This window comes from Chrysoperla carnea, chromosome 1, assembly GCF_905475395.1.
Source record: "Chrysoperla carnea chromosome 1, inChrCarn1.1, whole genome shotgun sequence".
Taxonomy (NCBI): Eukaryota; Metazoa; Arthropoda; class Insecta; order Neuroptera; family Chrysopidae; genus Chrysoperla; species Chrysoperla carnea.
The window spans coordinates 115,541,050-115,552,971 of record NC_058337.1 but is presented as its reverse complement, the minus strand read 5'-3'; the positions used below and the strand labels follow the sequence as shown (position 1 = coordinate 115,552,971).

Below are 11,922 nucleotides of genomic sequence, written 5' to 3'. Positions count from 1 at the left end.
GTTTTTATATTTTTGTTACTTTTGGTATTAGAAATAAATGGATTCAAAATTATTTCCGTAATAGTCGCGTTTTATTACAAAATTATAAATACATTCTGAAGAATTTCAATGAAAATTTATTAAATCTTTTAAAAAATATTTTTATTTGCCATTTACAATTTTGAAAACTTATTGTATAATTTAATTATTAATAAATATTTGGAAACATTAAATTTTTTCATTTTAGAAAATAATTTTGACAATCAATTTTATGGGGACACTTTGGAAGTGTGTATCATTTTTTTATTTTTAATAGAAAAAATTTGAATTGGCTCACTATTACTTCATCGAATTTCTTTAATTCGAGAATCTTCTTCCATTGATATTATTATGTTTAAATATTCTTCGATAATTTTATGATCTTCGTAACTCAATGGAGTTTCCGATATCTTGTTTAGATTCATTTGATATTTTGATAGAATGTCGTCGAACTTTTTCAATTCATTTTTGGCATTAATTAAATCTATGATAACAAAAGGGAAAATTAAATTTATCAATTTTCGAAATTCTTATTTTTAATTTAATAGACAAATACAAAGATCTTTCAAACAGAAAATGTTCCGACCCACCCAAGTGTAAATTTATTTGCATTCGCGTAAGTATTATTTTTGATTTTCCGTACGTGGATCGATGAAGTAATGAAGTAATCTATTTCCGAAGTATGAAACCTTTTAGGAAGATATTATACCTCGAAAACTATTCGTAACAGGTTGTTTTAACGATTTAATAAACGATTCTCATTGTTATTCGGTTGTCGAGATCTGTTCAATTTTGAAAACGAAGTTTCGAACAAAGAATTTATACTTTATCTTAGACATTGGAGTCATTAGTAAATTGCCTACAATTCAAAAAGATTTCAGACTTTGAGGCGTTCCGTACACTTGAAGATCAAAGTTAAATTTATCACTGTAATTTTTTAGGGGTTTACTTTTTTTAAATCCTATTTAAATTTGTAAAATACATACCTTTATCTTTTTCTTGGTTTGGCGATGACGACTTATCATTAAAATCTTCCTCAGTAGATTTTAATTTAAAATCATCTGTTGAAATTTCTTCATTATTTCCAACTGATATCAAGTCAATTACGGTCCTCGATCTGTTAGATATAAGCAAAATTCAAATTCAAATATATTATTTTTTTTAAATTGGGAGTCATCTTTCGGCATAATAAGACAAGAAATTATAAAGCATCTTCCGGAAATCGTAATTATGGTAGTAATATTCTACCTATGTATCATTAATTAGAAATTCCTCGGAAATGTGCCAAGAATGGGATTAAAAACTCACAAACTGATTTGCTCGTTTGGTGGAAATTTTTTGAATATGGTACATAATACGATTCTAAAAGAGAATAGATTTTATTTTTAAACGTCAAATCTGAAAAGATATTTTCGAGATATAGATGGGCGTACCGAGGGTCGAGGGTCAGCTAAGGCATCGAAAAATTAAGTTTACAGGACGACAGAACAAAGGCTCTCTTACAATTAGGATATCTCAAACTAAACATGAGATACGAATTTTCCCAAACTAATAAAATGTTATCGTATGATATTTCGATAGAACACACTCATTGATTCCCAAAATTTCGTGTACTATGCCTCAACAAGGTTAAATCCGACATTGGTCGGTGTAATTTTACACTTTGTTTCTATAGATATTTACCCATGGATAGAATCAAGACATTGGACCGATGACGATTCACTTAATTCCTCATCATTTCTAATTCGAATTGATTCACTTATTCTTTGATTAACTTCAAAATCTGCGTAACTGCACCACGAATTTATTGGTGATACACTTTTAAAACGTTTCGATGAGAATGCTTTTACACTATAATTTGAATTTTCCCGTTCATTATCATCATGATATTCAGTTTTGTTTGTTATTGGACCTCCACCGATTCTTCTATCGTGTTCATTTTTCGATTTTTGTCGTCTATTGCAGTAATAATGGTTAAACGGTGTTGTAGAATCCATTGCTAAGTTTATATGTCTTGAATATGGTTGAATACGATTATTATTATTTAGACGTTTGTTACGATTGTTGTTGAGGTGTTTATCGTTGCTGCCGTTGCTTCGGTAGTTGTTTCTATTATGCTTTTTTTGAGAAAGAAAAATTTTAATTAAGTGTGAAGCACTTAAATTTGTTTTCGAATGCTATACTTACCTTAAAAATCATGTACGAAGACATTTTTTTTGTTACTTATTTTATATTCAGGAATAATTCAATTTAATAATTTGACAGTAAAAATTTGTCAATGTATCAAAAATATTCAAAAACAAAAAATAAATGAATAGCGGTCGTAAATAAATAGCTTACTTAAAACAGTGGGTTTTTGGAGAATATTTGAGACTCAGGCGAGTACAGATGAGTTTCATTTCCACATTCTCGTGATTACTTTTGTAATTCAGTAACTATTGTAGCTTATATAAAACGTTGTGTTTTTTATAACGGTTATGTTTTTTCAACAAACAAAATAATTGTTTGCTTTTAAATTATGAAAAAAATTATTTTATTTTATTGTAATAAAAATATAGATAATTTTACTAGCTATACACACAGAGAGTTATATCGCCGCAGCAGTTGCCATTTCGATGTCAGCCATGGCAATGAGATAAGTACTTTCGAAGTAAGACGATCATTGTGGTAGTGAATGCTTCACTTCAGCTAACTTTGGCGACTATAATCTACGAGAGTGTAGGCGGGGGTTAGAGGAGTACTGTTTTGAAAATAAAAAGAAAATCATAAAAATATTTTTGTTTTGGAATTTTGACGAATCTTGGTAGATTTAATTTTGATGCAAAAATAATGAAAATCGGGTTCATTAAACGATTGAGTGAATAATGTTTTACCTTAAATCTTGTAAGTAAAACCTATACTCGGAATAATTGGAGACATATCTCGAAAAACACTAATTTTATCGTCAAAGGACTACGTCGATTTTTATACGTATTGTGAGCCCTAATTATCCTAAATAATCCAAAGACATGAAAATCTAGTTGATTGCGATTGAACGACCAGTTCCAATAAATACAGTGAGTTTGATCTAAAATCTGTAAAAATTGGGTTCATTTAATGATTGGGAGAGTGATTTTTATGACATCGACTAAAATCCTGCAAGAAAAACTTTCATTCGTAGCAATTCTGAAGATATTTTTAAAAATACTAACAAAATGATCCAATTGTTGAATTTTTGGGCCAAAATTACAAAATAATCTCATTCCATTAAAATAATCTCGGTTTTATCTATGGGAATCTGGATATAAAGGGGGGGGGGGATGTACGTTCTGAGTACAAAATTTCCGCTTCTAACTACATTAAATCTTTTGTGTAGTTTGAAAGTTCATTGCCACCGGAAACAACATAGGAGAGGAAAAACTGACGAACTATTTTTCGAGAACCTACGCTAGTAAATAATCCTCCTTGCAAAAATAATTGCAGCGAATTTTTTTTTACAAGTTATTCTAAACTCAAATCTCACACTTTAGGAATCAATGCTCGTAAAATGAGGATGTTTGAAGTTTGTATGTTCAAATAAAGTAAACTTTGAACTTAAACCGAATCAAAACTTGGGAGTAAATCAGTTTGAGTAAATAGTCTAGTCTTGTAATCTTCCAATCTAGATCGTTTTGGTTGAGGGCTAAGTTGAGTCCAATAGACAGACTTTCGATGTAGAACCAACTTAGGGGAGCCTAGGGATTTAATTCATTATACCAAAACAGAATATTAAAAATTTTTTTTTGTTTATAACAGTTTATTGAAAACATTATTTGCATCATATTTTTGATCTTGAATACAAAAACGAAACATTTAACATTGATTTTATTTTTCATTTTTTAAAATATTTTTTTTTATCTAACAGCCGATTGCAAGTACTGGAAATACTTTTTACACAGTATTTTTTGTTAAATATTTTTTTTTTTTTAAATATTAGTTTAATTGGTGTTCTGCTGATTATTTTGTTACTTCCATATACAAACTACTATGTAGTATGTAATATAGAGGTATTTTTGTTTTTTTTGTTTTTTTTTTTTTAATACAATTTGTTAACTATAAGAAGTTATTTTTTAAAATTTTGATTTTGATTTATAACAACGTCAATAGAATTTCAAACAAATACATTTCTTTCTCGCAAGTAATATTAATCATTGCGAAAGCGCTGTATCTTGTAAATACTGTGCTGTTTCCTGTATGACAATTGTCGAACTAAAATTTTTTATGAAAACTAGAAAATGAAATCATAATAAATTAATTTGGAAACTGATTTAAGACACGCTTGAATTTTAAATAAAATTTTGATATATTCTCAAATTCTTTTGCTCAAGACAGTCATTTTGTTTGTCTAAATCCTGCATTGGATAAACCAAAAAACCATGTCTCTTAGTAGTCAATTAGTGATCACGTCGTCTTCCTAAGGAGGCTAAGGATCAACAACTTCTCAATAACTTAAGAAAATAACGTCATGTTGAATCAATTAACAACGGAAGTATATTCTGTGTTGCGGAAGTGAGTAGAATTTTTGTACTTTTATTAACAAAATAATTTTTTATTTGATGACGTCGCATTTTTTGGGCCGATTCACTCTCTGTGTTTTTCTTGTTGAGTGGTGCGTGAAAAGAAGTTTCATTTAAAAAAAAATGGGAAGGATTTTAAAATGACAAAGTTTTCCATCGAAACTGTATAGTTTTTGATAAAATTTTGGGTCAATTAATTAATCATCTGAACTTCCGTTGAGTAGTATTTTAAGATCAATCAATAGAAAAGAAAAAATTAAAGATTTATTTTTTGAAAATCTGGTTTATACGACTTTAAATAAAATTCGATTATGGTCCTTCGTGACTCCTGCACATTTAAATATTTTGCTTTCAGAATTTACACTAAACTATTTAAATAATTAATAATGATAGTTTCTTAAATCAGTTTCGCAAACTTTTGTTGTATTAAAACAAATAGTCGTCAACGCAAATAAAATTTAAAAATTTTTTCGAAATAAAACCTTGTATGTTTTTCATGATAACACCCTGATATTTTAAATGTATAGAAATTTTGAAGAAGTTCATCTTATTTTTTAATTTTATTTGTTTTTTTCTTTTTTTTAGCTATAGAAATTAAAAAGTATTATATAATATTTTTATAATAACAATACATAAAATTTTGGCTCAAAATATAACTATTCTAACAAGGCAAAAGTGGATTTGAGATTATTATAATATTCTCAAAAATCTGATTTGTCCAGCCATATTTTTTTTAACTTTTTTTTTTTAAATTTTTATTTTATAAAATCGTTATTTCTTTATACGCTTATGATCTAATAATAATAATAATTAAAATTAATTAAAAATTTTTTTATGGCTTAATTTTAAAATTACTGTGTCTTTAAAAATTGATTTTTTCGTTTTTATTTTTTTATTTAAATATTATTAATTAAAAATGCATTTTTGGCTTTGGAAGACAAATTATTTGGTTATACAATCACCGATAATTTTGTGAATTATTTTGAATAATTTCTAGTGTTTATAGCCATTTGTTGCTCGAAAATACAAAAGATGGTCTGCTTGAAGAAATGGCACAACAAAGATCCTTTTGGTAATAGCGAAAAAAAGCTCTTAGTGATTGTTTAAAAAGAAATGAAAGTAATATTAAATAGAACAGTTTAGTATCAGTGGCTTTCGTGAAACCGTTGCATAATGAACTGATCAGAATGATCGATTGAAACTGAATTATGCCATGGTGATTAGTTTTTTTTTGAAATTTAAGTCTCTGGTATAGTGGTTTCAGGTAGTGACCAATGATGAATGAACATTTATGAATCATATTGAAGTACTTTTCGAATATCCTATTTTGTTCTTAAGTTCAAAATTTTTCTTAAGCACTTTTTCTATTGCATTTGGTATTATTTATTTACAGACTTTCTGACATTTTTCACTGTCTCTTGCTAATGAACTTTTTCTTTCTTTTAATGGATGACATTAACCTCTATAAAAATGTTCAATAAAAGCACAAGAAGTTCACCGCGACAGTAACCACTTTTTTGCTTAAATGAAATGAGGGACTCTATTACTTGACTCCATTAACAAATTTTTGAAATACTGTGCCTGGGAAAGAGGGTTATTATTGTCATCAATCCTTTTCACATTTTTTCGAAACAAAAAAATTTAAAGGCTCGGTTAAACAGTTTTATGTTGCCTAAGTTGGATTTGGTTAGGTTAACTAATAAGTTGAATAACTCCCATAGTTCAAAGGTGACTAAGTAACTACGGTAATTTTATTTACAATTTTTGTAAAAGTAGCAGCCATATTGATACTACCGCAAAACAAACGTCAAATAAGCCATATTGAATTATCGATGTAAACTTAATTATAAATAATTATCAAAACATTTTTCCAAACAGTAATTTTAAAATTATCGAAACTGTTTTTCTTTTTAAATATATATTTCGTAAAATAAATTGAATTATATAAATCGAATTTTTTTTTCTTTCTACTTAAATATAATATAATAATAATTATAGTTTGTATATAACCTAATTTTTTTTCTTTTTTTTGTTGTTGTTTAGTGCAGCTGTCTCTATTTTATATATTATTTTCTTTTGTATGTTTTTTTTTGTCTTTTTAAAAACAAGTCTATAAATATAAAACAAAAAAGGTTCCTTACATGAGAAAGATGATTATATAAATCAAAAATTAAAATCCGAGAAACATTGAATATAATTATTATTAATTTTTCCTAATTAAATATTAATTAATATTTATTATTATTAATATATATATATTTACAATTAATTAATTTATTAACTCACAACGTAATTGACGTTTTAAAATCATAGTAGGGGTATGTCTTATATTATAAAATGTCGGAATTATTTTCTTACATATATCATTCTAGAATGAAAAAATTATGTTTTCCCAAAGCTATAATAATTATGTAAGAAACATATTTCTTAGGCGTTTGTTTGTTTGTTTGTTTTCCTCTTGAAGTTTTTATAGAACAAGGGAGCATTTTACATAATCAAATTATAGTATAATTTTTATTTCGATGACATATCTATTTTATGACGTCACAAACCAATTTTGTTTCTTAGTCGATTTAAGTCCCTACATATTTTTAAAACAAACGAATGTCATCAACAGGTACTTTCCTTTTGTGCTTCTAATTGGAATATTAATTTCAGTATGACGTTATGCTTTCATTTTTTCCTATTTATTCGGCAGAGAAATTTAAAAGATTGACATACGAAAAAAGGAGGTTATTGTAACGACATAACCTGTACGATGCTTATAAATTTGAAGGTTAATTTGAGTTTAGATTGCAATTATCTTTGATAATTACAATCTAAAATACAACATTTTGTAAAATATATTTGCTAAGATGATTTGTCATAAAATTTGTTGTAAAAATTATCTTTGATCATATTTCTTATTATCTAAACCCGTTTTAGAATAAAAAAGTTTATGAAAACATCACGTCTGCATTTGCCTTTCTGGTTTAGTCAAAAGGAAAGGATCTTAATATAAAAATTCAACTATGTTTGTCATGCAAATGTACTTTTAAAAAGGGTATTTTAATTACAGTCAAAAAGTGTCAAAACAATTTTATTACGCATATTTTTGACTGGCGATTTTTTTGGATAACACTAGAATAATTTATATAAAAAACTCGCTAATAAGGTCATTTTCTTTTTTGATTGATGAAATTTTTCAAGCTTATTAAATCTTCTCGCTACGTTTACTTATTTTTTTGATCTAGAAAGATTGAGAGGGGTAGACACATACTCACAGCAGTTTTGTAATGGATTTTTTTGGAAGAAGTTCTTAGTTTTCATTACGTTTTTTCTTTGTTTTGTTTACTTACGCTAATGATATCTACAACAGCATTTAAACGTTTTCAAATGTTATAGTCACTGTTTTCACAACCAAATTTTTTTAAATAACTATTTCATTAAATCTATTTTTATTAAAATTATTTCATTAATATTAGAAGCGTTATTTTTTGTTGTTTTAATTTTAAGGTTAGAGATATATTTTTTTAAAATTTTGGTTTAAGCAATTCCAATTAAAATTTAAAATGAAATTTATTATTTCAAGTAGAGTAGAAATATTTAGATTTTATTGCGATTGGTTTGATTTGATTGATTTTTATTTCCTTCAGTTGTTGCATGACAGCATTTTGGTTATGTTCGATTAAAAAAAAAAACTTGTAAACCAATAAATTTCGTTTTTGGAATTCCGTGAAAATAAAGATTTTTATAAAACATAAAACTGAAGGAATTTACTGCAATAACACTTTCTCTGCCGATTACTCGATACAAAATTGTTCCGATTTAAAAAAAGGGTTGGAAAAATATAATTTTACACTTTGATTTTCTTGAAAAAAGATTAATATTATATCTGGCAACGAGGGTGTTGAACTTTAGAATAATATCTGGCAACGAGAATCGAATAAAAGTAAAAAATTTTATTATTTCGAACTACACAAAATCTTGTGATCGCAAGCCAGGAAGTTAATGGTGAATTTAAAACTATTTTCATCAGATTTCAAGCTATGCAGAGAAAATGTTTTAATTATGAAATCAAATTAATTGTCAAGAAATATTTCCAAAATTTGGATGTTGTGTTTAAGTCTAATTTTTCATAAACAATTTTTTCTAAGTTTAGTTTTTCTTTTACTGTAAAGTTAAAATTGATGAGATTAACGACTTTGAAAGTTATTTTAAAAATTATGATTAGTTTATAATTAATTAATAAAAATTTAATGAAATGTTAAGAGCTAGGTATTTTTATTTTTATGGATTTCATTTTAATGTTTTTTAAATTTAATTAATTAAATAATTCTATTAACCATGTATCCCTGCCGATATTAATATTAAATTCAAAAAATGAAATTAATTATTTTGAAAAATTTCAAAAAAAGTTATTGCTAAATACAACAATCACACGATTTTTTTTATGATGAAAAAGTTTTTTTCTCGAATTTATTTTTGTTTTTAACAAATTTTTAAGTAGTCTTTTTTTTTTTTTAATTTTATTTTTATTTTGAATAACTATCTATAATTAATTTTTATTTTTGTTACTATACAAGGCCATTTAAAATCAAAAAATTATTATTTATTTTATCAACGGTTTGGTTTAGTTTTCTCACAAATATGCGAAATGTAAAAAAATTTTATATTATAAGTTTTACACACGATTGTTTTATGAGCTGATTTATGAATATTATACCGAACCGGGTGGGGCCGGTCGTGGGTCATCAATGTCCAGGCTAAGGCACTCCTGCAAATAATTTTCCATGGAGCGATACACGTGTTCTAATACACCGACTAATTCGTGTCCTTCATCTGCGTAACTCTGGAAACAAAATGAATTCAAAAATAATTATTTCAATGTTAAATGAAACCCTTCATCTACACTCTCGCGGAGTATTCTCGCCATACTACGCAAAGTGAAGCACTCACTACCACACTATTGTATTACTTCGCAAGTATGCCATTGCTATGGCTGAAGTGTCAATAGCTACTGCGATAGTGGCAATACCTGTAATCACCAGTATGTGGAGATGAAGCTTGCCTGTACTAGCCTGGGTGCCTAGTCTTTTTCTGGGGTGCCAAAAACCGCCTTTTTAGCGAAATCGGGCAAGGCAAGACGACGAGAAGTAAGACACCACAAATATCACTTTCACATTCTCATTCCTCATCCGACTATGTGCTACATTGCGAGATGGTAAAGGAGGTTTGAGTATCTATGCCTCAATTATTTCACTAATCTCAGGCATTTCTGGTGAGGACAGTTAAATGAATGCATATGCAAAATAAAAATGCATTATTTTACCTGATATCTATAAATAACACCCGCTTCTGCAAGTGCTCGAGTTAATTCAATCCCATGAGTGTACGGGGCAGTGACATCGGCCATACCATGTAAAACAAATAATGAATGCGAAGGAATATGCTTAGCACGTTGTGTGGCATCAGCTTCCACATATCCTTTATAATTTTCGGCAGGTAAACCCATAATCCTTTCCGTGAACGCCGAATCTAATAAGAAGTGCACAATTTAAAAAATTGTTTTCAACAAAAATAGGCTACTCAATTTGTTCATATACTTACTATAGTATAACCAATCGGTAATTGGTGACACACTAACACCACACTTAAAAACTTGTTGTTGCGAGCCCATAATCATGGCTGTTACGTAGCCACCATACCCCCATCCCCAAACACCTATTCTAGTTTCATCCAAATATTTCTCTGTTTCTAAAAGGTATCTGAAACAGTAATTTATAATCAAAGATTCGTTTATATTATACAATCCGAAAGTTTGGGGGGCACAAGAAAATCAAGCGACGATGTGAACTTATTATTTGGTTTTCCAATTAAGATTTCATCGCCATAATGTCACAAATATCAACTATCAGATTCGATAAAACAGCTTGTTTGTTTTTCAAAATTTTTGTCGTCAGGCCAAGTAAATCTTACTATTTTTAACCCCTGACTCAAAAAAGGGGTGTTATAAGTTTGACCGCTGTGTGTGTGTGTCTCTCTTTCTGTCTGGCTGTGCATCGTAGCGCCTAAACGAATCAACTAATTTTTTTTTTTCGAAAGATAATTTAATGGAGAGTGTTTTTGGATATGCTTCAAGTGCGAATTAAGGTTCCGTATCCAAAAAGATGACTTTTCAAAACGTCGATTGTTTAGAAAATTAGAAAAATTACAATTTTGATTCTTTGGAATTAATCGAATCATAATGGAGTGTATACTGCGTGTCTAAAAACTACTGATATGTATTGATGTTGTTGCGAACAACATATTGTTTATCGAAGATGTGGGTTCTTATTTAAAAAGCTGGATAGAGTATCTCTTAGTTGGAAAACCCAATAAAGGCAACGAAAGTGCCACAACCTAAAATTTTTTGCACAAATTTATTAATGGAACTTACCTAAGAACATAAATTTGATCTTGAACTTCTACACCACCTAATTTTCTAAATAATTGCTTTTTGCCACCAAAACCTCGTGCACCCCGAACATCTAATTTTACATAAACAACATCATTATGACTAGACATATATGTACCCCAATCAATATTAAATTTTTCTGACACCGATCTGCTTCCAGGTCGCCCATTTCTAAAAAAATTGAAGCAAATTTTGTTATTTCTATAAAAGTTAAAATGCCATTGCTTCGATATCTTTTGAATCATTCCGAATCAATGGATTTTAGTATAAGATTTTAGACAATATATTAAAAATCACTCACTCAATTGTAAAATAAAGCCGATTTTTGTAATTTTTGGGTCAAATTTACCTAATATATCAAGTTATATCAAATTCTGAAAATTTTATTACGATTTTCAAAATACGCTTGCCTCCGTTTTGAATAGAAATCATTTTCTAGAGTAACTTTTATTTAAAAAATACAAAATTCGGAATTTTTTTGCTATTGAACGGATGGTTTCTGAGATATCGACTAACAACGTTAACAAATTTTTGGGACGATATTCCAGGAATTCCATTCAACTTACACTTCAACTAAAACAGGAAATGCAGCATCACGTAATTCTTCACGCCAACTTGGTGGTAAATACAAGCGTACATGTGCTTTATATCCTTGGGGTAAAGGAACTTCCATGGAACGATGTGTAGGTAACGCCAACTGATATAATGGCAGATCACGTTTATTCCGTGAATCGTATAAAATTTTTAATAATCGATGTGTTTCCACGGAATGAACAGCAGCCAATGGAAGTCCAGGCCCCAAACATTGTAATACATAATATGAAGAACCACCCATGATAATACCACCTTCAACAACGGTTGTCGTTCGAGATGGACTTACCTATACATAAATTTGAATAAATACAATGAGAGAATTTTGATAACTTGAGTGAG

General features: G+C 28.3%; 2 protein-coding genes across 2 annotated transcripts in view; both read right to left on the bottom strand.

Annotated features, from left to right (window-relative positions):
• Positions 1 to 259: 259 nt before the first annotated feature.
• Positions 260 to 2,309, bottom strand: LOC123305960 (probable serine/threonine-protein kinase clkA). The gene is made up of 4 exons (XM_044887803.1): positions 2,206 to 2,309; positions 1,702 to 2,135; positions 1,005 to 1,135; positions 260 to 502 (listed from the first exon to the last, which is right to left on the bottom strand). Exons 1-4 carry the CDS (start codon positions 2,227 to 2,229, stop codon positions 324 to 326), a joined length of 768 nt encoding a protein of 255 aa, XP_044743738.1. The 5' UTR covers positions 2,230 to 2,309; the 3' UTR covers positions 260 to 323.
• Positions 2,310 to 9,123: 6,814 nt separating this feature from the next.
• Positions 9,124 to 11,922, bottom strand: part of LOC123290768 (inactive dipeptidyl peptidase 10) — a 325,130-nt gene continuing 322,331 nt past the window's right edge. Inside the window, exons 12-16 of the mRNA XM_044871071.1 lie at positions 11,556 to 11,869; positions 10,972 to 11,160; positions 10,143 to 10,300; positions 9,865 to 10,070; positions 9,124 to 9,384 (exon numbers count right to left, since the gene is read on the bottom strand). Coding sequence (XP_044727006.1) covers positions 9,253 to 9,384; positions 9,865 to 10,070; positions 10,143 to 10,300; positions 10,972 to 11,160; positions 11,556 to 11,869 — 999 coding nt within the window. The 3' untranslated portion in view covers positions 9,124 to 9,252. The remainder of the gene's footprint in view (positions 9,385 to 9,864; positions 10,071 to 10,142; positions 10,301 to 10,971; positions 11,161 to 11,555; positions 11,870 to 11,922) is intronic.